Genomic DNA, 25,873 nt, shown 5'->3' with positions numbered 1-25,873 from the left:
ACCCACACAATTAACACATTTTAACACAGTTTTATGCTGTCTGAGGTAGACAAAAACGCTGGAGAAACTCAGCGGGTGCAGCAGCATCTATGGAGCGAAGGAAATAGGCAACGTTTCGGCCCGAAACGTTGCCTATTTCATTCGCTCCATAGATGCTGCTGCACCCACTGAGTTTCTCCAGCATTTTTGTCTACCTTCGATTTTCCAGCATCTGCAGTTCCTTCTTAAACACTTTATGCTGTCTGAGTTTCTGAGGTTAGTGTTGTGTGGCGTTCAACAGCCTGAAGGTGTTGAACCTGGTGGGGTCCCTGTGTGGAGTAAATGTGTGCATGGGTTCTGAAGTTGAGTAATGGCCAACACACCCTGGACTTTAGTGATGGATTATTCTTCTTGCGTGTGGCGTGCAGCCTAAAGTTGTAGGACAACTTGTTCTATTTGATCTTATGTGATTGTGCACGCCGGGTTGATTGCATTCGTTGACACAGGGATGACCACGTGAAGGTTGCAATCTCCCAATAAGATGAAGAAGGAATGAAGAATGAATAAGTTTATTGGCCAAGTATTCACATACAAGGAATTTGCCTTGGTGCTCCGCCCGTAGGTAACAACACGACATACGGTGACAGGAATAACACATAAAACATTAATAATTAAACATTATCGATTAAACAAGTGCATTAAGTAAAATACCAGAACAAAAGGAGGCTACAGAGTTTTGGTTATTGAGTGGATCTACTACAGGTACAATAAAGCTGCTTTTGGCAATGGGTGACGTTCGGGTCGAGACCCTTCTTCAGACAATAGTACGAGTATTGATGAAGACAATATTCTTCTGATAACGGTACGAGTATTGATGAAGACAATATTCTTCAGACAATAGTATTATTGATGAAGACAATATTCTTCAGACAATAGTATGAGTATTGATGAAGACAATATTCTTCTGATAACGGTATGAATATTGATCAAAATATTCTTCAGATAATGGTACGAGTATTGATGAAGACAATATTCTTCAGACAATGGTATGAGTATTGATGAAGACAATATTCTCCAGATAACAGTATGGTAATATTGATGAAAATATTCTTCAGATAATGGTATGAGTATTGATGAAAATATTCTTCAGACAATGGTATGTATTGATGAAGACAATATTCTTCAGATAACAGTATGAGTTGATGAAAATATTCTTCAGACAACGGTATGTATTGATGAAGACAATATTCTTCAGATAACGGTACGAGTATTGATGAAGACAATATTCTTCAGACAATGGTATGAATAAGGAGGTGCCATTGATCTGAGAGACTGGGTCAGGACCCGGTATCATCCCTTGAAGGTAATGAGGGAGCGCCGCGCTGTGTGAGAGAGGGCGGTCTGTAATGAGGGAGCGCCGCGCTTTGAGAGAGGGGGCGGTCTGTAATGAGGGAGCGCCGCGCTTTGAGAGAGGGATCGGTGAGGTAATGAGGGAGCGTCGCGCTGTTTGAGAGGGCGATAATGAGGGAGGGGGGGGGTAATGAGGGAGCGCCGCGCTGTGAGAGGGATCGATGAGGGAGCGCCACGCTGTGAGAGAGGGCGATAATGAGGGGGCGGTGAGGTAATGAGGGAGCGCCGCGCTGTGAGAGAGGGGGCGGTGAGGTAATGAGGGAGCGCCGCGCTGTGTGAGACGGGTCAATGAGGGAGCGCCGCGCTGTGTGAGACGGTTCAATGAGGGAGCGCCGCGCTGTGAGAGAGGGGGCAATGAGGGAGCGCCGCACTGTGAGAGAGGGGGCAATGAGGGAGCGCCGCGCTGTGAGAGAGGGGGCAATGACCCCACTGGTCTCATCTGACCAAAGCGCCAATGGAATAAACCAACATCCCCCCCCCCCCCCCTCAGTCTTTACCTTTCATGAGGTGAATTAATGGCGTCGTCGTCGTGGTCGTCGTCGTCGTCGTCGTCTCCACCACCGCACCCGCGCATGCGCCCCAACTGCCGCTGCCGGCACCCCGCGCGCGCTCCCAACCGCATCCGCCGGCACCGCGCGTGCGCACAATCAGCAGCCGGCACCGCGGCCGCCACCCGCCGGCGCCGCCAGCAGCACTGCGCTTGCGTGGAATGGGAGGGGGGGGGGGGGGTTTGGGGTGGGAAACCCCGCGTGCGCCGATGCTTTGCCGCCAAAACGTCGAGAGCGGGCGCCCGCTGCTGTGAGGTAAAAGCGCGGCCTCGTCTCGCCTCGTCTCACGAAGACTCAAGCCCAGAGAAGGTAGATTTATGATCATTTAAATAGTATATAAAGAGATGTGTCTATAGATAAGAGATAAAACATATCTTCCATTCTGACGAGCACCACATCGCCCCGATGAGGAAGGACATTATTGCCATAGAGGGAGTGCAGAGACGGTTCACCAGACTGATTCCTGGGATGTCAGGACTGTCTTATGAAGAAAGACTGGATAGACTCGGTTTATACTCTCTAGAATTTAGGAGATTGAGAGGGGATCTTATAGAAACGTACAAAATTCTTAAGGGGTTGGACAGGCTAGATGCAGGAAGATTGTTCCCGATGTTGGGGAAGTCCAGGACAAGGGGTCACAGCTTAGGGATAAGGGGGAAATCCTTTAAAACCGAGATGAGGAGAACATTTTTTCACACAGAGAGTGGTGAATCTCTGGAACTCTCTGCCACAGAGGGTAGTTGAGGCCAGTTCATTGGCTATATTTAAGAGGGAGTTAGATGTGGCCCTTGTGGCCAAGGGGATCAGAGGGTATGGAGAAAAGGCAGGTACGGGATACTGAGTTGGATGATCAGCCATGATCATATTAAATGGCGGTGCAGGCTCGAAGGGCCGAATGGCCTACTCCTGCACCTAATTTCTATGTTTCTATATTTCTATGATCCTGGCCTCTCTCTCTCCACTGGCTCCCTGTGCTGTTCCATATAAACTTCAAGATCCTCCTCCATGTCTACAAAGCCCTCAATGGGCTTGTCCTGCCCCCACCTACATTAAAAGTCTTCTCACCCACCACTCCACCTCCAGGCCCCTCAGATCGGCCGACTTGGGGCTGCTGAATATCCCGTGGTCTAGGCATAAGCTCAGGGAGATAGATGGGTGTCTGGAACGAGCTGTCGGATGCGGTGGTTAAGGCAGGGACTACCGCAACATTTAGGATGCAAGTAGACATGTGCATAGACAGTTCCACAAGAAAGCTGGAGAAACTCAGCGGGTGCAGCAGCATCTATGGAGCGAAGGAAATAGGCAACGTTTCGGGCCGAAACCCTTCTTCAGACATAGACAGGACTGGTTTAGAGAGATATCGGCCAAACGCAGGCAGGTGGGTCTAGTGTAGATGGGATACGTTGGTCGGTGTGGGCAGGTTGGGCAAAAGGGCCTGTTTCTACACTGTATGGCTCTATGACAATTGTATATATACATAGTCTTTCTTTTGACTGAATAGCACGCAAACAAATGCTAGTCAGTCTCCATCAGTACAATAACGTGACAATAATAAACTAAACTAAGTGTAAAAGCAGACAACATTGATGTAGATAGGGAATCTTGGTCAGCATAGCAGAGTTGGGCTGAATGGCCTATTTCTGTTTTGTAAATGAGCACTATAACAATATTTCAAAGACACTTGGATAGGTTGATGGATAGGAACGTTTCACAGAGATATGGGCAAACCCGTACAAATGGGACTAGTGTAGATGAGGTATGAACGAGTTGGGCCAAAGGGCATGTTTCCATGCTGTATGACTCTACAAGACTCTTTGGTTAGAGACACAGTAGATGAGGTTGGAGGAGGTGCAGGTGAACCTCTACATAACCTATCGGGGTCCCTGGACAGAGTCGAGGGAGGAGGTATAGCGACAGGTGTTGCATCTTCTGCGGTTGCAGGGGAAGGGGGTGGTTTGGGTCGGAAGGGATGAGTTAACCAGGGAGTTGCAGAGGGAATGGTCCAGAGCTGCGGAAGTCGAAAAGGAGTGGAGATGGGAAAATGTGGCTGGTTGGAAGAGGCGGAAATTTCGGAGGATTATGTGTTGAGATGAGAAAAACATTTTTCACACAGAGAGTGGTGAATCTCTGGAATTCTCTGCCACAGAAGGTAGTTGAGGCCACAGTTCATTGGCTATATTTAAGAGGGAGTTAGATGTGGCCCTTGTGGCTAAAGGGATCAGGGGGTATGGAGAGAAGGCAGGTACGGGATACTGAGTTGGATGATCAGCCATGATCATATTGAATGGCGGAACATACTGTACAAAAGTTCCAATATTTCAACAATGACATCGACTCAAACAATGGGGTTGATTAATGCTTTAATAAAAACTCAGCGCTCTCCGTTATTTTTTAGCTGTGCTTTTCAATGATGTGCTCGCACAAGGCAAACCTTTAAGAATGGCGGTGGCACCAACTGCAGCACTAGCAACAGCAGCAATAGGGTTGATGATGGCCATTACCCCAAAGAAGCAGTATGTTTTAATAACCTGTGGAGAAAAAAAAGATATTTTCAAGTATAGTAATGGATTCTACAGTAGAAATGTTCCAAGTGATTCTGCGATTCTAACCAAAATTGTCGACCCGATTCTCGACCCGAAACGTCACCTTTTCCTTCCCTCAACAGATGCTGCCTCGAGGACCCACTGAATTTCTCCAGCATTTTTATCTACCCGTGATTCTAAGTTATGTCATCGGGGTGGGAGATTGTAACCTTCATGTGGTCCGCCCTGTGTCAACGAATGCAATCAACCCGGCATCAAATAGAACAAGTTGACCTACAACTTTAGGCTGTACATGCCATATGCAAGAAGAAGTGATGTTATCAATGACATGACCTCTGGGGACTGCCCCTTGTGCCTTTGCCGCCCCTTCCCTTCAATGTGTGACTCAGCCGGCATTTCTATTTTGGTCTAAATTTTACCCCAATCCCCACCTCAGTGGAGTGAGTTTGATCTCATGGCCTAATATACATAAACCAGCCAGTAAACATTAGTTCAGTTTATTGTCACATGTACAGAGGCAGTGTGAAAAGCTTTTTGTATAGTGCTATCCAGTCAGCAGATTACAATCGAGCCATTCACAGTGTACAAATACACAATAAGGGAATATCGTTTAGTGCAAGGTAAAGCCAGCAGAGTCCTATCAAGGGTCACCAATGAGGTAGATAGAAATTCAGCACTGCTCTCTGGTTGTGGTAGGATGCTTCAGTTGCCTGATAACAGCCGGGAAGAAACTGTCCCTGAATCTGGAGGTGTGCGTTTTCACACTTCTGTACCTCTTGCCCAATGAGAGAGGGGAGAAGAGGGTGTGACGGGGGTGAGACCGGTCCTTGATTATGCTGTAATGGCCTTGCAGAGGCAGCGTGAGGTATAAATGGAGTCAATAGAAGGGAGGTTGGTTTGTCTGATGGTCTGAGTTGCCTCCACAATTTGCTGCAATTTCTTGCGGTCTTGGATGGAGCTGTTCCCAAACCAAGATGTGATGCATCCTGGTAAAATACTTTCTATGGTGCATCTATAGAAGTTGATGAGAGTTGTAGGGGACATGCCAAACTTCTAAGGAAGTAGAGGCATTGGATACATATAACACCCTTGTACCATCATTAGCTGGAGGACCAGGCCCCAAAGCAATCTCAAAGAACAATTACTTTATGTCCACGTTATAGAAACATAGAAAATAGGTGCAGGAGTAGGCCATTCGGCCCTTCGAGCGTGCACCGTCATTCGATATGATCATGGCTGATCATCCAACTCAGTATCCCATCCCTGCCTTCTCTCCATACCCCCTGATCCCTTTAGCCACAAGGGCCACATCTAATTCCCTCTTAAATATAGCCAATGAACTGGCCTCAACTACCTTCTGTGGCAGAGAATGCCACAGATTCACAGATTATATACTGTACTTACCTGAAATGATATCTCTATACCATACCGAAGTGAATTAACAAAGTGTTCACAGTTTGAATTTAGTACATTGTAATGCACTTTCCATCCAATCTTTTTTTTAGCCTTTTTTATTATCTTGTCAACGGGTAATGGATTCCATATTATGTCCGATCTATTGTTGACTTTCCAGGAATCATTGCCAGCTACGTCAGCGAGAGGCTCCCTCTTAATCACAGCAATCTCTTCCGACCTAGAGAATCGAGTACTCATATCTCCACTTGCACCATCTAGAATAGATATTAAATGGTCTTTTATCATCTGATAGTATCCCTGGTGTGGGTTGAATTGCATGTGGACAGAGAAGTCTACAATGCAAAACATGTTAAATACGAGAAAAAAAGTGAACAGCTTTTACCTGAAGTTAAATGTACGACATCTCCATGTCCAATGTAGATGGCCCAGTGTTTATACCTAAGTGTTCGACGTATTTCAATCAAATCTCCAGGTTTTGCATTAATGGCAGACTGGAAATAAGATGGGGATCACATTGGAAATCAACACCAGATGTTAAAAAATGTAATTATATTTTCATCGAATCATACAGCATGGAAACTGGCCCTTGGCCCAACCTGCCCACACTGACTAACATGCCTGCCTTTGGCCCATATCTCTCTAAACCTGTCCTATCCATGTACCTGTCTAAATGTTTCTTAAATGTTACTATAGTACCTGCTAAACGTTGTGATAATACCTGATGTTTGAAGCGATTTGGATTCTGATGGTTAGGGTTCAAGTTCAAGTTGCATTTATTGTCACATGCACCAATTGGTACAGTGAGATTTGAGTTACCATACGGCCAAAAAGAACACAACACAACACAACAACATAATAATTCATTAATCTTTTGTACCTGCAGGAGTGCAAATCAAATCTGTACATTTTGTACTCGTGATTGTTTTTTAGCCTTAATATTTACCTGGTGAACCTGTGCAGCAGTGTACCCAAGAAGGTGGAACTAATTTAGTTAAATCTGCCTATACTGTAAGATAATTTCTACTTGTGACCCAGACCTCTTGAGCTAAAAAATTTTCACTTATTTTTTATTTTGTCCGTTGATCTTCACTTGTCCTGGTAGAAAAATCACTGCATCTGTCTCCTATTCATCAAATCGCAGCATCTTGCCAGAGAACGTATTCATCTGTGGTGATTTGGGGCTGAGGGTAGTGAAATGGGGAAAAGTAAAATGTGATCAGATGAAGCCGCACAGGATTCACAGGTGCCTGCAACAGTTTTCATGAGAGAACAGACAATGAGAGATGGCTTAAATAAGAGAAAATGGAAGACTATGGGCCTGACCCACTTAAGCGACTTTTTAGACGACTGCAGGACACTATGCAGTCGCCGCATGGTCACCACGCGATGTGTGTGTGTGTTCCACCCTGACAGTCGCCGTTCCAGTTTCCAGTTTTTCAGGCGACTGCCAGCAACTTGACAGTCGCTAGCAGTCCGCTGAAAAAATCACCTATGTAGGACAGGCCCATAGGAAACAGAACCTGATGTGGAGCTATAAGAGACAAGGACACTCAGTTATCTGGCAACAAAAACAAGATGAGGAATCAAATGCAAATGTGTTTTATTTAATTTTAGATTTGTGTTTGATCCTGGCTTTGGGCAATGAATTAGTGCAGCCACCTTTGTTAGAAATGGATGCTCTTATAATCCTTGCGTCATCATGGTTCGGTCGTGTGGTGCTGGGCAGTGTGTCTACCCTCTCCCACACAATAAGCAGCAATCAAATAAACTCAGGTGTGAATTGAGTGTTTGTGGATGTCAAACCCCAACTTGTTTATGCATTTCATTACCTTTTTCTACATTCAGTTGTTAATCATTTCCAACTGCCTAATAGCCCTGTCCCACGGTACGAGTTCATTCCAAGAGCTCTCCCGAGTTTAAAAAAAAATCAAACTCGTGGTAAGCACGGAGAATGAACGTAGCGGGTACGTCGGAGCTTGGGGACGTCTCTTAGCAGCTCGTAACGCCAACGGCGGGTACTCAGGAAGACTCGCTAATGGCAGCTGAGCACGGGAAGACTTGTGAAGATTTTTCAACGCTTTGAAAAATGTCCACGAGAGCCCCGAGTACCGACGAGTGGACATTACCGTAAATCTCCGAGTTCGAATCAGGGTAAACTCGGGAGAGCTCTTGAAATGAACTCGTATCATGGGACAGGGATTTAAATGTTCCTGCATTCCATGGGGAAAGGTGAAACTAGATATTTTGTCTCATTCTTTTAAAAAAAACGCCACGTTACTTTTCCATGTATGCTTCTCTGACCATCTGAAGACCCCCTGACAACAATGCAAACGATGGCTCAGACTAGAAGGTTTCCATTTATTTCATATTTATCCAGTTAACGACAGGGAAAGTGTTAAACAAAGGGAAAATGGAGTTCAAGTGTTTATAGTCAGAGGGTAAACAGGAACTTACTCCCATAGGCTGTGCCTGAGGAAGGCGATGGAGATCTATTCAAGGAGCCAGATAAATATGAAAGTGAAAGCAACCTAGGTAAGTTATGGCGCATTATAAATTGGTGTTTCTGAGAAAGATTTTGAATTTCCCATTAAGCAGCTCGAGAGAAAGCGCTGACATCTCTCATATTTAACAGAAACGAAGGCTGATATGCAGAAGGAGGTTCCCAAAGAGCATCAAATCCTGCAGTTGGGCGAAATTGTCTTTTGCTGCTATAAATGATCTTTAAAACCCGCTTTACCCTCTGACTTCACGCTCCCCACATCACCCTACGTCCAGGACTGAGGATGACTGCCAAATGCCACAACGCGTCCTTCGTTGTCGGTGTTTGTCGGTGTTTGTCGGTGCCTGATCACAGCCGGCATCAGCTCCACCGTGGCATCAGCAGCCATGTCCTCTGAAGACCACATATGAACAAGGGAAAGTTCAGGAAAATCCCCCCCAACACACATCGAGTACGGCCCACTGTCAGCAGACCACAGTCTGGGTGTAGGTTGTTGAGCTCAGGCATTTACTGACTGATGGAGACAATATGTCTGAGCATCGATAACAATCATCTGCTCAGTGACCAGTGATAGAAAAATTAATGTAACTTATTTCCTTATGTATTCTATCTGTGTCTGCACAAGATTGTTTACCAAAACTGCCTAGGGCACGAGTAATTGACAGGTCTCGGTCATGAGATTAAGAGTCTATCACAGAACTTGCAGAACGGCTAATCTTGCTCTGGTGTAACTTTCCACAGCTAAATGTTATTTCCTTTGAATCCTGAGTGTCCTTGTTCATTACCATTTGTCTAGATGCTTTTTTGTCTAAATCAATGTATAAAAGAGATGGTTTCAGCATTAGCTCAGAGAAGACTCCCATAGACACTTGGGCTCTGTGTGACTCTCTCTCAATAAAGTTCGTTCAGTTTCTACCTCTGTTTTTGTAATAGTCTTTGTTGGAAAATTTCTAACAACCAGAGTTGAGATTAAAAGTATTCAAACAAATTTACCTTTCGATGGTTCCTGGTGACTTGGTGAATTTGAACTTCCTCTGATGTTTAACACACCTGCAGATCAAAATGTAGAAACTATTTGTCTTTCGTCTGAATTCTCAGCTTCTGTTCCTCAGCTCTCAGCTCAAACCGAAGACGTGCTTTCAATTCTAGCCGCAAACTTCCTGGGCGGTTCCAACAGTTCAGTGATTAGAAATTTGGTCTTCTGGAATTCACCGATTAAAAAATGTGCATTGCGTGATAAAGACTCACTCTTACGGATGATTCAGTTGGCAGATCAAGCGTAAATATTTGAGGGCATCTACCACACACGGTGCATCAGGAAGGCCGTCAGCATCCATAAAGACTCCTCACACCCTTGTAATGGACTGTTCGAACTACAGGTGCACAACCTTTTATCCGAAAGCCTTGGGACCAGCCACTTTTCGTAATTCAGAATTTGTCGGTCTTCGGAATGGAAATTTTTTAGCTTAGATTTTAATGGCTGGCTCAGTGGTAGAGTGTTCGGCTCATATCCGCAAGGTTGCGAGTTTGCGCCTTGATCCCGGCAGTTACTCGGTCGCGAGTTTGAGTCTTCAATGTCGTTTTTTCTTGCAGAATAAATGTTTGTATGAAATGCAGTGTAGGAGAGGTGTACTGACTGTGTGGGCAGAACTTTGGAAGTGATTGCCCACCAGTCTAAAAAGCCGCTGTGTCTCCCTGTCCCTGGGATAGCAGGGGGCGATCAAACAGCACAATACCCCCCTCCCCCTCCAACTCCAGAGGAATCCGCTCCCCGATGGGCCGCTACGGCGACAAGTGGCAGTTTGCCCACAGCCCGAGCTGCGCCACCCCAAGAACACCTTGCACACCATCAGCTTCTGCCCCTACGTGTTCCTCTGGAGTTGGAGCGGGGCTGGGCTGGAGTTGCTGCTGGCTGTGGGTCTCTGGGATCTCCGTGCTTGCAGTGGGCCTGGGGGTCGCTGTCCCGTTCGTCCTGACGTCTCCGGCCACTCCCCTGGACTGGAGCTGAGACTGGGAACTGTACCGCCCTTGCCCCCTCCCTCTGCAACTGCAAACAACCACACACTCCTGCAAGGGTGGTACAGTTCCCGGAGGATAGCAGGTGGCCGGAGACGTCAGGACCAACAGGAACCTGCTCCCCGATGGGCCCCTACGACGCCCCGAGCTGCGCCCCGTCATCCGCAACCCAGGTTCCTCTGTAGTTGGAGCGGGGCTGGGCTGCTGTTGGCTGTGGGTCTCTGGGTTCTCCGTGCTTGCGGTGGGCCTGGTTGTCGACGTCCAATTGGTCCTGACGTCTCCGGTGACTGCACTGGCCTGCTGCCATCGCCAACGTGAAGACAGTACAAAGCCCCCGCGCCGGTGCAATGAGCGGGGAGCTGGAGAGGGGAGGGATGGGGTCACACACATGGCCGGGGAGCAGAGGGGTGTAGGTGGGTTGAAACTGAAGGGAGCGACAACCTGCTGCTGCCTGCACGCTGAGTTAAAAAGTTCCCACGCAAGACTCACGATACACTGTATCGTGTCTACCGTGAGAACTTTTTAACTCAGCGGGCAGGTAGCAGCATATTGTCAATTATTAACCCTCCCGCGCAATATACCCTCACCTTCTCTTTTATGGATGGGGATTTAGTTCCCCTTTCTTCGAGGACCGATCCGCTGTCACCTCTGCGGGCCGCCCTCGGTGAATGTCCTGTCTCCCTGTCCCTGGAATAGTAGGGGGCGATCAAACAGCACAATACCCCCCTCCCCCTCCAACTCCAGAGGAATCCGCTCCCCGATGGGCCGCTATGGCGGCAAGTGGCAGTTCGCCCATAGCCCGACTGCGCGACCCCAAGAACAAGACGTACCCCTTGCACACCATCAGCTTCTGCCCATACGGGGAGCGTGTTCCTCTGGAGTTGGAACGGGGCTGGGCTGGAGTTGCTGATCTGGGATCTCCGTGCTTGCAGTGGGCCTGGGGGTCGGTATTCCGTTGGTCCTGATGTCTCCGGTGACTGGCACTGTGCTGCTAGCATCGCGACGTGAAGACAGTACAAAGCCCCCGCGCCGGTGCAATGAGCGGGGAGCTGGAGAGGGGAGGGAAGGGGTCACACACATGGCCGGGAAGCAGAGGGGTGCAGGTGGGGTGAAACTGAAGGGAGCGACAATCTACTGCTGCCTGCACGCTGAGTTAAAAAGTTCCCACGCAAGACTCACGATACACTGTGTATCGTGGGTCTACCGTGGGAACTTTTTAACTCAGCTGGCAGGTAGCAGCATATTGTCAATTATTAACCCTCCCGCGCAATATACCCTCACCTTCTCTTTTATGAATGGGGATTTAGTTCCCCTTTCTTCGAGGACCGACCGGAGGTTCCGCTGTCACCTCTGCGGGCCGCCCTCGGTGAACGTTTTCAAGGACCTTTCTTCAAGGACCGAAAAAATGTCGCTATTCGGAGGTTTTCGTTATTTGGATCTTCGGATAAAAGGTTGTGCACCTGTACTTCCCTCCGGCAGACGTTACAAGGCCTTCTACGCCCGAACCTCCAGACTCAGGAACAGCTTCAATCCCAGAGCTATAGCAGCTCTGAACCGGCCCTGCTGAGTGCCCCCCATCCCCCCCTGGAGTCTCCCTCGGATGGTCACGACACACAGACACATCTGCACTTTAGTCTGTTTGAACTGTTTTACTGTTGTAATGTTCTTTTACAAACCATGTTTCTCGGGGTATCTAAACCCAAATTTTATTAGTTATTTAAGTTATGACATCGGATGGAAGCTACAAACCCAAATCTCGTTGCACTGATGTGCAATGACAATAAAAGATATTATTATGATTATTATTATCTCAAAGGGTGACACAAAATACTGGAGTAACTCAGCGGGTGAGGCAGCATCTATGGAGAGAAGGAATTGATAACGTTTCTGGTCGAGACCCTTTTTCAGACGCGCCGGGATGCCTCACCTGCTGAGTTACTCCTGCATTTTGTGTCTATCTTCGATTTTATCCAGCATCTGCAGTTCCTTCTAACACATCTCAAAGGGTGATGGTTTGCATTTCCTGTTCTTGGATTCTGAATACGACTGACGGAGTTGGATTTCCATTTTTGTGGAGAGCTCGCTGCTCTCTCGAAACCCTCAAGTAATACGTTCTGCTTCTTTCCTACTGCTCTCCCCTTGTCTCACAGTATTGCAAGCCAGTGCCCAGAATTCAATATCCTTTCCCTCCCCATATGTCCACCCTGCTTGGGTACCACCATGACAAGGTAGGCTTGATGTGAAGCGGTTTGACTTTGAAATCTGTCTTCCTGAATCATAGCAGTGTTGTGATCAGATTTAATAAACCCTGTGAGGGACTGAAGAAAGATACTGTAGTAGAGTTCCCATATATCAGCAGTGAACACAATTCAGTCAATGGGTTAATTAAATTCTTTAATTAGGAATCCAGCACACTCTGTTATTCATGAGCCTTCATTGTTTATGATGCCCCCCCAATAGAAGGGTAAGAATGGCACCGACACCCATTACAGCTACAGTGGCGATAGACCCTACACCAATAGCAAGGCTTGCATCCTCAGCCTGTAGGGAAAAAAATATGTTTAGTCATGGATTCCACAGCAAAAATGTTCCAAGTGACTGTGTGATCCTAACAAATATGCTGGAGATACTGAGCGGGTGAGGCAGCATCTATGGAGTGAAGGAATAGGTGACAGTCTGAAGAGCGGTCTCGACCCAAAACATCACCTATTTCTTCGCTCCATAGATGCTGCCTCACACGCTGAGTTTCTCCAGTATTTTTGTCTACCTTCGATTTTTCCAGCATCTGCAGTTCTTTCTTAAACATCCAAACATGTCATCGATGACATGACATCTGGTGACCTGCCCACGGTACCTTTGCCTCCCCTTCCCTCAAGAAGATAGAACACAGAAGAGTACAGCACAGAAATGGGACCTGCGACCCACATTGCTTGTGCCGAACATGATGCATAGTTAAACTGATCTCAGCTCTCTGTTCTTGATCCATATCCCTCTATTTCCTGCTCTCCCATGTGTGACTTGGTTTGGAATACAATTCTGCTCTAAACTTGACCCCAGTCATCACCCAGTGGAGTGAGTTGTCTCCTTCACTGCCAAATGTACAAAACCAGCCACTGAACATGTAACGCCTTTGAACCATCATGTCCCATACATTTGGAGGGCCAAAGACATCTCAGGCCCCTCAATGGTTTTCTGTCCAGGTTATTATCTGGATGAGGAAATTGATGGCGTTGACCTCTCAGCCTGCACTCGCTGGTGTTTAGATGGATGAGGAGGGGGGGGAAGTCATTGAAACCTACCAGATAATGAAAGGCCTGGATAAAGTAGATATGGAAAGTATGTTTTCAGTAGTTGGAGAGTCTTGGACCAAACTTTACGGCCTCAGAAAATCTAAATGGAGATGAGGAGAAATTTCTTGATCCAATGGGTGGGGAATCTGTGGAATTCATTGCCACAGGCGACGTTGAAAGTCAAGTCATTGGGTATTTTTAAGGCAGAGATTGATAGGTTCTTGGAGTAGGTTGGGCATCAGATGTTATGGGGAGAAGGCAGGAGAATGGGTTTGAGAGGGAAAAATAGATCATTGAATGACAGTATAGACTTGATGGGTCGAATGGCCTAATTCTGCTACTATATGTTATGGTCTTATGTTTCTGCACTTACCTGGTAGGAAATCTTTTCACCATATCGAAGTTTGTTTACAAAATGTTCACAGTTTTGTTTTAGAACATTGTAATGCACTTTCCGTCCAATGCTTTTTTTAGCCTTGTTTATTATCTTGGCCACGGGTATTGCTTCAAACCTTGTGTCTGAACAGTTGTTGACATAGCAGGGATCACCTGCAGTTACCTCAGTGAGAGGCTCCCTCTTAATCACAGCAACTTCTGCCGAGCTAGAGAAGCGAAAACTCACATCTCCACTTGCTCCATCTAGAATAGATATGAAAGGGTCTTTATCAGGTCTGATAGTATCTCTGGTACGGCTTGAATGACACTTGGGCAGAGAAGTCTTCAATGCAAAACATGTTAAATAGGAGAAAAAAATTGAACAGCTTTTACCTGAAGTTAAATGTACGACGTCTCCATGTCCAATGTAGATGGCCCAGTGTTTATACCCAAGTGTTCGAGGTATTTCAATCAAATCTCCACGTTTTGCTTTGAAACCAGACTGGAAATAAGATCAGTATCACTTTAGAAATCAACATCAGATGTTAATAAATGTAGTGATATTTTCATCGAATCATACAGCATGGATACAGGCCCTTCGGCCCAACCTGCCCACACTGACTAACGTCCCACCTGCCTGCCTTTGGCCCATATCTCTCTAAACGTGTCCTATCCACGTATTTGTCTAAATGTTTCTTAAATGTTGCGATAGTACCCGCTAAACGTGATAATACCTGATGTTTGTAGTGATTTGGATTCTGATGGTTAGGGTTCAATACAACAAACCCAACAACATAATAATTCATTAACCTTTTGTACCTGCAGGAATGCAAATCAAATCTATACACTTTGTACTCATGATCGTTTTTAGCCTTAATATTTACAGGGTGAATCTGTGCAGAAGGTGATGCCCAAGGTGGCAGTAATTTAGATAAATACTGTAAGATAATTTCTTCTTGTGATCCAGCCCTCTTGAGCTAAATGTCAATATTTCACTTATATTTTTTATTTTGTCCGTTGATCTTCACTTGTCCTGGTAGAAAAATCACTGCATCTGTCTGCTGATCAACAAATCTCAGCATCTGGCCAGAGAACGTACTGATCTGTGGTGATTTGGGGCTGAGGGTAGTGAAATGGGGAAAGGTAAAATGGGATCAGATGAAGCCGCACAGGATTCACAGAGTGCCTGCAACAGTTTTCATGAGGGAACAGATGATGAGAGATGGCTTAAATAAGAGAAAATAGAAGGCTTAGGAAACAGAAACTGAGATGGAGTTAAAAGAGTCAAGGATGCCCGGTTATCTGGCAACAAAAGCAAGATGAGGAATAAACTGCAAATATGTTTTATTTAATTTTGGATTGGTGTTTGATCCTGGCTTTGGGCAATGAATTAGTGCAGACACCTTTGTTAGAAATGGATGTTCTTATAATCCTTGCACCATTGTGGTTCAGTCGTGTGGTGCTGGGCAGTGTGTCTACTCTCTCCCACACAATAAGCAGCGATCAAATAAACTCCGGTGTGAATTCAGTGTTTGTGGATGTCAAACCCCAACTTTTCCCACATTCAGTTGTTAATCATTTCCAACCGCTTAATTGTTCCTGCGTTTCATTGAGAAAGCTGAAACTAGATTTTTTGTCTCATTCTTTTTTTTAAATCGCCCGTTACTTTTCCATGTCTGCTTCTCTGACCATCTGAAGACCCCCTGACAACAATGCAAACGATGGCTCAGACCAGAAGGTTTCCATTTATTAAATATTTATCCAAAGTTAACGACAGGGAAAGTGTTAAACAAAGGGAAAATGGAGTTCAAGTGTTTACAGTCAGAGAGTAGAGTAAAGAGGAACTTACTCTCATAGGCTGTGCCTGAGGAAGGCGATGGAGATCTTTTCAAGGAGCCAGATAAATATGAAAGTGAAAGCAACCCAGATAAGTTATGGCGCATTATAAATTGGCGTTTCTGAGAAAGCTTTTGAATTTCCCATTAAGTAGCTCGAGAGAAAGCGCTGACATCTCTCATATTTAACAGAAATTAAGGCTGATATGCAGAAGGAGGTTCCCAAAGAGCATAACATCCTGCAGTTGGGCGAAATTGTCTTTTGCTGCTATAAATGTTCTTTAAAACCAGAGCCCGCTTTACCCTCTGACTTCACGCTCCCCACATCACCCTACGTCCAGGACTGAGGATGACTGCCAAATGCCACAACGCGTCCTTCGTTGTCGGTGTTTGTCGGTGCCTGATCACAGCCGGCATCAGCTCCACCATGGCATCAGCAGCCATGTCCTCTGAAGACCACATATGAACAAGGGAAAGTTCAGGAAAATCCCCCCCAACACACATCGAGTACGGCCCACTGTCAGCAGCCCGCAGTCTCCCACGGCTCTGGGTGTAGGTTGTTGATCTCAGACATTTTCTGACTGATGGAGACAATATGTTTGAGCATCGATAACAATCATCTGCTCAGTGACCAGTGATGGAAAAATTAATGTAACTTATTTCCTTATGTATTCTATCTGTGTCTGCACAAGATTGTTTACCAAAACTGCCTAGGGCACGAGTAATTGACAGGTCTCGGTCATGAGATTAAGAGTCTATCACAGAACTTGCAGAACGGCTAATCTTGCTCCGGTGTAACTTTCCACAGCTAAATGTTATTTCCTTTGAATCCTGAGTGTCCTTGTTCATTACCATTTGTCTGGATGCTTTTTTGTCTAAATCAATGTATAAAAGAGATGGTTTCAGCATTAGCTCAGAGAAGACTCCCATAGACACTTGGGCTCTGTGTGGCTCTCTCTCAATAAAGTTCGTTCAGTTTCTACCTCTGTTTTTGTAATAGTCTTTGTTGGAAAATTTCTAACAACCAGAGTTGAGATTAAAAGTATTCAAACAAATTTACCTTTCGACGGCTCATGTTGACTTGGTGAATTTGAACTTCCTCTGATGTTTAACACACCTGCAGATCAAAATGTAGAAACTATTTGTCTTTCGTCTGAATTCTCAGCTTCTGTTCCTCAGCTCTCAGCTCAAACTGAAGACGTGCTTTCAATTCTAGTCGCAAACTTCCTGGGCGGTTCCAACAGTTCAGTGATTAGAAATTTGGTCTTCTGGAATTCAGCGATTAAAAAATGTGCACTGCGTGATAAAGACTCACTCTTACGGATGATTCAGTTGGCAGATCAAGCGTAAATATTTGGTGAAATGGTCGCCATGTCTAAACTTTGTTCTCATGAAGTAGAAAGGTCTCACCAGATGCAGTAGATGAGGTTAGATTTTTTATTTCAAGATATACTTTATTCGAGAAATAAATATATACAATACATGATCCATACAAAACTCCATCCGACATTCTCGGTGGCTACACTACATATACAGTTTCCCCAAATCACAATTTTACCCCACACCCTTGCCACTCATGTGGCCCACTGCCGTGGAATCCCTTCCCTTATTTTGAGGGGCGTCTCCACCACACCCTGCCCCCCATGTCCAGCAGCAGAAGGAACCTAGACTGTAAATGAGGTGCATGTGAACCTCTGTCCACCTGGAACGACTGCTGCAGCTCCTGAATGGGAGGTGAGGGAGGAGAAACATGCTTCTCGGCTAAAATGGAGTTGTCTGATAACATTCCCTTTGCCACACAAACAGGCTCACTTTCAATACCTAGCTCAACAGACAACTGCAAAACCATTGGGTTAACCTGCTCTCCCAAGGGACTACTGAGACAGATGACTAAAGCCTATTTTCAGTACTAGGGATGATGACTAGTTTTAAACATAGCTGACTGTTGTTTGTAGAGTCGGGAAGAAAGACAGGTTTATGATTATATGTGTAACCTGCTTGCAAGCTCATCTAACCTCTCGTCAGATCAGGGCCCAGCATGGTGCCAGAACCTTCCAAGTTCTCCAGACCAGCCATTGTAAGCCAGTGTCTGTGGCATGCAGAATTCAATGAGGCTCATTGTGTTATTGGAGAAACAAGGAACTTTTAATGTTGGTTTACAAAAAAAGACAATTAGTGCTGGAGTAACTCAGTAGGTCAGCTGTCCATGTCACCTATCCATGTTCTCCACAGATGCTGCCTGACTCGCTGAGTTACTCCAGCACTTTGTGAAACGTCACCTATCCATGTTCTCCACAGATGCTGCCTAACCCGCTGTGTTACTCCAGCACTCTGTGAAACGTCACCTATCCATGTTCTCCACAGATGCTGCCTGACCCGCTGAGTTACACCATCACATGTGTCTTTTGCTGTTTTGTTTATGTTTTTACCAGTGGGCAGTTTTTAACTTTACCTGATTGAAACTTTACATTGACCTGGATCCTTGAAACCAGCTTGGATTGATACAGAGAGTCAGAACATACACCATAGGCTGAATAATATCCCCTATAAAGTGCTGTGAATTGCTGTCAAGGGAATTAAATTTGACAGCATTTATTGAAACAAACACATCTCTGCCCCAATCTCCATTTACGTGGACAGTGTGGAGAGAGTGTCCAGCTTTAAGTTTCTGGGCACTCACATTTCAGAGGAGCTCACATGGTCCACCAACACCGCTGTGCTGGTCAAGAAGGCACAGCAACGACTGTTCTTCCTGAGAACAGACTGGTCTGTCCAACAGCTGCTGACAACCTTTTACCGCTGCACCGCAGAGAGCATATTAACGTATGGCATCTCTGTGTGGTATCTCAGCTGGACGGAGAGGAGAGCTCTTCAGCGCGTCGTCCACAGAGCGCAGAAGATCATTGGGACACAGCTACCAGCCTTGGAGGGCATCTACCACACACGGTGCATCAGGAAGGCCGTCAGCATCCATAAAGACTCCTCACACCCTTGTAGCGGGCTGTTCGAACTACTTCCCTCCGGCAGACGTGACAAGGCCTTCTACGCCCGAACCTCCAGACTCAGGAACAGCTTCAATCCCAGAGCTATAGCGGCTCTGAACCGGCCCTGCTGAGTGCCCCCCATCCCCCCCCCTGGAGTCTCCCTCCGATGGTCACGTCACACAGATACATCTGCACTTTAGTCTGTTTGAACTGTTTTACTGTTGTGATGTTCTTTTACAAACCATGTTTCTTGGGGTATCTAAATCTAAATTTTATTAGTTATTTAAGTTATGACAACGGATGGAAGCTACAAACCCAAATCTTGTTGCACTGATGTGCAATGACAATAAAATATATTATTATTATGATTATTATTATCTCAAAGGGTGACACAAAATACTGGAGTAACTCAGCGGGTGAGGCAGCATCTATGGAGAGAAGGAATTGATAACGTTTCTGGTCGAGACCCTTCTTCAGATGCGCCGGGATGCCTCACCTGCTGAGTTACTCCTGCATTTTGTGTCTACCTTCGATTTTATCCAACATCTGCAGTTCCTTCTAACACATCTCAAAGGGTGATGGTTTGCATTTCCTGTTCTTGGATTCTGAATACGACTGACGGAGTTGGATTTCCATTTTTGCGGAGAGCTCGCTGCTCTCTCGAAACCCTCAAGTGATACGTTCTGCTTCTTTCCTACTGCTCTCCCCTTGTCTCACAGTATTGCAAGCCAGTGCCCAGAATTCAATATCCTTTCCCTCCCCATATGTCCACCCTGCTTGTGTACCACCATGACAAGGTAGGCTTGATGTGAAGCGGTTTGGCTTTGAGATCAGTCTTCCTGAATCATAGCAGTGTTGTGATCAGATTTAATAAACCCTGTGAGGGACTGAAGAAAGATACTGTAGTAGAGTTCCCATATATCAGCAGTGACCACAAGTCAGTCAATGGGTTAATTAAATGCTTTAATTAGGAATCCAGCACACTCTGTTATTCATGAGCCTTCATTGTTTATGATGCCCCCCCAATAGAAGGGCAAGAATGGCACCGACACCCATTACAGCTGCAGTGACGATAGACCCTACACCAATAGCAAGGCTTGCATCCTCAGCCTGTGGGGAAAAAAATATGTTTAGTCATGGATTCCACAGCAAAAATGTTCCAAGTGATTGTGTGATCCTAACAAATATGCTGGAGATACTGAGCGGATGAGGCAGCATCTGTGGAGTGAAGGAATAGGTGACAGTCTGAAGAGCGGTCTCGACCCGAAACATCACCTATTTCTTCGCTCCATAGATGCTGCCTCACCCGCTGAGTTTCTCCAGTATTTTTGTCTACCTTTGATTTTTCCAGCATCTGCAGTTCTTTCTTAAACATCCAAACATGTCATCGATGACATGACATCTGGTGACCTGCCCACGGTACCTTTGCCTCCCCTTCCCTCAAGAAGATAGAACACAGAAGAGTACAGCACAGAAATGGGACCTGCGACCCACATTGCTTGTGCCGAACATGATGCATAGTTAAACTGATCTCAGCTCTCTGTTCTTGATCCATATCCCTCTATTTCCTGCTCTCCCATGTGTGACTTGGTTTGGAATACAATTCTGCTCTAAACCTGACCCCAGTCATCACCCAGTGTAGTGAGTTGTCTCCTTCACTGCCAAATGTACACAAACCAGCCGCTGAACATGTAACGCCTTTGAACCACCATGTCCCATACATTTGGAGGGCCCAAGACATCTCAGGCCCCTCAATGGTTTTCTGTCCAGGTTATTATCTGGATGAGGGAATTGATGGCTTTGACCTCTCAGCCTGCACTCGCTGGAGTTTAGATGGATGAGGAGGGGGGGGGGGGGGTCATTGAAACCTACCAGATAATGAAAGGCCTGGATAAAGTAGATATGGAAAGTATGTTTTCAGTAGTTGGAGAGTCTTGGACCAAACATTACGGCCTCAGAAAATCTAAATGGAGATGAGGAGAAATTTCTTGATCCAATGGGTGGGGAATCTGTGGAATTCATTGCCACAGGCGACGTTGAAAGTCAAGTCATTGGGTATTTTTAAGGCAGAGATTGATAGGTTCTTGGAGTAGGTTGAGCATCAGATGTTATGGGGAGAAGGCAGGAGAATGGGTTTGAGAGGGAAAAATAGATCATTGAATGACAGTATAGACTTGATGGGTCGAATGGCCTAATTCTGCTACTATATGTTATGGTCTTATGTTTCTGCACTTACCTGGTAGGAAATCTTTTCACCATATCGAAGTGTGTTTACAAAATGTTCACAGTTTTGTTTTAGAACATTGTAATGCACTTTCCGTCCAATGCTTTGTTTAGCCTTGTTTATTATCATGTCCACGGGTAATGCTTCAAACCTTGTGTCTGAACTGTTGTTGACATAGCAGGCATCACTTCCAGCTACCTCAGTGAGAGGCTCCCTCTTAATCACAGCAACATCTGCCGAGCTAGAGAAGCGAAAACTCACATTTCCACTTGCTCCATCTAGAATAGATATGAAAGGGTCTTTGGTTACACAAAAAAGCTGGAGAAACTCAGCGGGTGCATCTATGGAGCGAAGGAAATAGGCAACGTTTCGGGCCGAAACCCTTCTTCAGACTGATCGGGGTCGGGGGTGGGTGGGGACAAGAAAGGGAAAAGGAGGAGTAGCCCGAAGGCTGGGGGATGGGAGGAGACAGCAGGGGGGCTGAGGAAGGGGAGGAGACAGCAAGGACTAACAAAATTGGGAGAATTCGATGTTCATGCCCCCGGGGTGCAGACTCCCCAAACGGAATATGAGGTGCTGTTCCTCCAATTTTTGGGTCTTTATCAGGGTCTTTATCAGGTCTGATAGTATCTCTGGTACGGCTTGAATGACACTTGGGCAAAGAAGTCTTCAATGCAAAACATGTTAAATAGGAGAAAAAAAGTGAACAGCTTTTACCTGAAGTTAAATGTACGACGTCACCAAGTCCAATGTAGATGGCCCAGTGTTTATACCCACCCTTTCGACATATTTCAATCAAATCTCCACGTTTTGCATTAATGGCAGACTGGAAATAAGATCAGTATCACTTTAGAAATCAACATCAGATGTTAATAAGTGTAGTGATATTTTCATCGAATCATACAGCATGGAAACAGGCCCTTCGGCTCAACCTGCCCACACTGACTAACGTCCCACCTGCCTGCCTTTGGCCCATATCTCTCTAAACGTGTCCTATCCACGTATTTGTCTAAATGTTTCTTAAATGTTGCGATAGTACCCGCTAAACGTTGTGATAATACCTGATGTTTGTAGTGATTTGGATTCTGATGGTTAGGGTTCAATACAACAAACCCAACAACAAAATAATTCATTAATCTTTTGTACCTGCAGGAATGCAAATCAAATCTATACACTTTGTACTCATGATCGTTTTTAGCCTTAATATTTACAGGGTGAATCTGTGCAGAAGGTGATGCCCAAGGTGGCATTAATTTAGATAAATACTGTAAGATAATTTCTTCTTGTGATCCAGCCCTCTTGAGCTAAAGGTCAATATTTCACATATTTTTTATTTTATCCGTTGATCTTCACTTGTCCTGGTAGAAGAATCACTGCATCTGTCTCCTGACCATCAAATCTCAGCATCTTGCCAGAGAACGTACTGATCTGTGGTGATTTGGGGCTGAGGGTAGTGAAATGGGGAAAGGTAAAATGGGATCAGATGAAGCCGCACAGGATTCACAGAGTGCCTGCAACAGTTTTCATGAGGGAACAGATGATGAGAGATGGCTTAAATAAGAGAAAATAGAAGGCTTAGGAAACAGAAACTGAGATGGAGCTAAAAGAGTCAAGGATGCCCGGTTATCTGGCAACAAAAGCAAGGTGAGGAATAAACTGCAAATATGTTTTATTTAATTTTGGATTGGTGTTTGACCCTGGCTTTGGGCAATGAATTAGTGCAGCCACTTTTGTTAGAAATGGATGTTCTTATAATCCTTGCACAACCGTGGTTCGGTCCCGTTAAGCAGCTCGAGAGAGAGCGCTCAGGACCTCTCTCATATTTACTGGAAACGAAGGCTGATATGCAGGAGGTTTTTGCTGCTCTAAATTTTCTTTCAAATCAGAGTCTAGGTCGTATTTGGTAGTCCCTGAGGATTAGGGTGGCTAACTGTCCCGTATTTGCCTGTATTTTGGGCTAAATTGGTTTGTCCCCTATTTGACTGCTACTACTCGGGTCGAGGGGACTGTCGGGTCGAAGCGCTGCATCTGGGTACGCCGCACCCATCCCAACATAGTGCAGCAGCAGCTCCTCGACCTTTGCCCCGTTGGTACGCAGCCCGGCCAGTTGTCCGATCTTCGGACCTTCACTTACCGCCGACTCCATCACCACCCCTCCTTCTCATGGCCGGTCATCGGACTTTGCGCGCGACATCGCGCAGCACACGGACCTAAACTCCTCAGCTGGCCCGCCGGCTGGGCTTTGTGTGCAGTCCAGCACCCGGGCCAACTCATCATTCACCCAGCCACGGCCGAGTCGGTCAACGAATTGCCATGGGGAATTTGTCCCGTATTTTGATCTTTTGTCCCTTATTTGGCAGTGAGAACATTGGCCACCCTACTGAGGATGGAAGGCTGTGGAACTTGGGCTTAACAGTGTGAGGTCTGGTTCCACGGGTAATGGGGGATGAATCTTCGGTGCAGGCTTAGCGCACAAATAGGTGGTCACTCAGGCACATGCCGCCAGATGCACAAATCGACCCACACAGGGCTACCGATTAACAATCTCGCCCATATCCTTATCTTCGACTCCCCCCTCCCTTGTCCAGTTTTTGTTCCCCACCCTTTATAAACAAATGCACAAACAAATTGGGCTTTGATATCCGCAAACACTGAATTCACTTCCGTGTTTATTTGATCACTGCTCATGTTTGTGCAGGAGAGGGTCGACATACCCCATCACCACCACCGAACCACGGTGGTACAAGGATTATGATCAGAACATTCATTTTGAACAAAAGAGGCTACACTAATTGATTGTCCAAAGCCAGGATGAAATGATACGGTGGAACTTTGTTAATCCCAAGAAGGAAAATTGATCTGTCGACCCCCCCCACACACATAGAGTACGGCCCACTGTCAGCAGACTACAGTCTCCCACGGCTCTGGGTGTAGGTTGTTGAGCTTCAGACATTTTCTGACTGTTGGAGACAATATGTCTGAGCATCGATAACCAGCACCTGCCCAGTGACCCAAACCTAAGATTAAAAATTACCTTTCGATGGTTCATGTTCATTTGGTGAGTTTGATCTTCCTCTGATTTTTACCACACCTGCATATCAGAATGTAGATACAATTTGTCTTTCGTCTGAAAGTTCTCAGCTGTTTGTCAGCTCTCAATTCGAACCCAAGACTTGCTTTCGACTCTAGTTGAAAATAACCTGGGCGGGTCCAACAGTGATAAGAATTTTGCTTTCACACGATTCATAAGTTTATATGATAAGAGCAGAAATAGGCCAATCGCCTAATCAAGTCTACTCTGCCATTGAATCACAGCTGATCTATATTTCCCCCTCAACCCCATTCTCCTGCCTTCTCCCCATTACCCCTGACACCCGTACTAATCAAGAATCTATCTATCTTTGCCTTGTAAATATCTATTCAGCAATTAACAAGGTGAGATACACAACAAAAAATCACTCATATGGACTTTATGGAAAATGGTAAACTAGAAGGGTACAGCGGTCACTGTTTTATGGAAAATTGGGTTACAGATTTTTCTAGAGGTGCAACCGCCACCCTCCCTGTGATCCAAGAGTCATCAGCAATGCGGGTAGATAGCAGCAAAGATCTTATAGCGGAGCTCTGCTATAAGATCTTTGGATAGCAGTGTTGAGGACAAGTGGAACGAGGTGAGGGAGGGGATCTTGTAGAGAAAACGTGTGGGTGGTTGGTGGATCGAACCAGGAGGGGGACAGGACAGAAATGGGTGATAAATGGGTGCAAGGGGGAGGAGGGTATGGGAATCATGTATTGTCTTTCTACAGTAGGTGCTGGAGTAACTTAAATGCTGGAGTAACTTAAAGGATGTCTGGATAGAAGGAATGGGTGACGTTTTGGGACGAGACCCTTCACTACTCCATGTTGTCATGGGAGGGGGCGGGACAAAGATAGAATGTAGTCAGAGACAGTAAGACTAGGTGGAGAACTGGGAAGGGGAAGGGGATGGAGAGAGAAAGCAAGGGCTAATCTGAAGTTAGAAAAGTCAATGTTCATACCGCTGGTGTGTAAACTACCCAAGCGAAATATAATTATCTTTCTGGTTAGCAAAGAATAAAAGCTTTTCACTGTACCTCGGTTGACTTGACGATAAACTAAACTGAAACTGAAAGGGGAAAAGCGGGGAATAGTGGTAGTGGAGTAAAAGGAGAGAGAGAGAGAGATTGCCTGAAATTGAAAAATTCATTGTTCGCTTCCTTGTGTTGTACACTGCCCAGTTGTAATACGAGGCGTTGAAACAAGGATAGGCAGATGCTGGTTTACTAAAAAAAAACACAATGCTGGTGTAATTCAGAGGGTCAGGCAGCATCTCTGGAGGACATTATACATGGCCTTTTCTAAGGGGGACACTTCTTCAGACTTCAATAGCCAGGAGAGCTACTGGAATCACAGAGGGAGGGGCAGTGACAGAGGGTCTCACAGTACTCATGTCGGAGAAAGAAGGAGAACTTCTTCAAAGTAGGCATACCTCGAGGATATTTCACAGTGTACTAGTGAAATGGCGACACAAGGGACTGCAGATGCTGGTTTACAAAAAAAGAGACATTGTGCTGGAGTAACTCAACCGGTTGGAACCTTCCGTTCCCATTCTGAAGAAGGGTCCAACCTGAAACTTCACTGATCCATGTTCTCCAGAGATGCTGCCTGTCTTGTTGAGTTACTCCAGCACTCTGCATCTTGGGTGGATGTTGAGATGTGCCCAATTGTGGGATAG

The 25,873-nt window shown here is 45.7% G+C and overlaps 3 protein-coding genes across 3 annotated transcripts; all 3 read right to left on the bottom strand.

Annotated features, from left to right (window-relative positions):
• Positions 1-2,868: 2,868 nt before the first annotated feature.
• LOC129694785 (phospholipase A and acyltransferase 3-like) lies at positions 2,869-9,711 on the bottom strand. The gene is made up of 5 exons (XM_055631545.1): positions 9,705-9,711; positions 9,390-9,430; positions 6,279-6,387; positions 5,885-6,150; positions 2,869-4,465 (listed from the first exon to the last, which is right to left on the bottom strand). Exons 1-5 carry the CDS (start codon positions 9,709-9,711, stop codon positions 4,322-4,324), a joined length of 567 nt encoding a protein of 188 aa, XP_055487520.1. The 3' UTR covers positions 2,869-4,321.
• Positions 9,712-12,793: 3,082 nt separating this feature from the next.
• LOC129694788 (phospholipase A and acyltransferase 3-like) lies at positions 12,794-17,139 on the bottom strand. Its single transcript, XM_055631548.1, has 4 exons — positions 16,973-17,139; positions 14,471-14,579; positions 14,076-14,341; positions 12,794-12,953 (listed from the first exon to the last, which is right to left on the bottom strand). Exons 1-4 carry the CDS (start codon positions 16,985-16,987, stop codon positions 12,846-12,848), a joined length of 498 nt encoding a protein of 165 aa, XP_055487523.1. The 5' UTR covers positions 16,988-17,139; the 3' UTR covers positions 12,794-12,845.
• A 149-nt stretch (positions 17,140-17,288) lies between these two features.
• Positions 17,289-24,514, bottom strand: LOC129694787 (phospholipase A and acyltransferase 3-like). Its single transcript, XM_055631547.1, has 4 exons — positions 24,155-24,514; positions 21,838-21,946; positions 21,133-21,398; positions 17,289-20,006 (listed from the first exon to the last, which is right to left on the bottom strand). Exons 1-4 carry the CDS (start codon positions 24,173-24,175, stop codon positions 19,899-19,901), a joined length of 504 nt encoding a protein of 167 aa, XP_055487522.1. The 5' UTR covers positions 24,176-24,514; the 3' UTR covers positions 17,289-19,898.
• Between the last annotated feature and the right edge of the window lie 1,359 nt (positions 24,515-25,873).

The sequence above is a fragment of the Leucoraja erinacea genome, unplaced genomic scaffold (genome assembly GCF_028641065.1).
Source record: "Leucoraja erinacea ecotype New England unplaced genomic scaffold, Leri_hhj_1 Leri_799S, whole genome shotgun sequence".
In the NCBI taxonomy this organism is placed as follows: Eukaryota; Metazoa; Chordata; class Chondrichthyes; order Rajiformes; family Rajidae; genus Leucoraja; species Leucoraja erinaceus.
Note: the sequence above shows the minus strand (reverse complement) of the source record. Positions and strands in the feature narration are given on the sequence as shown.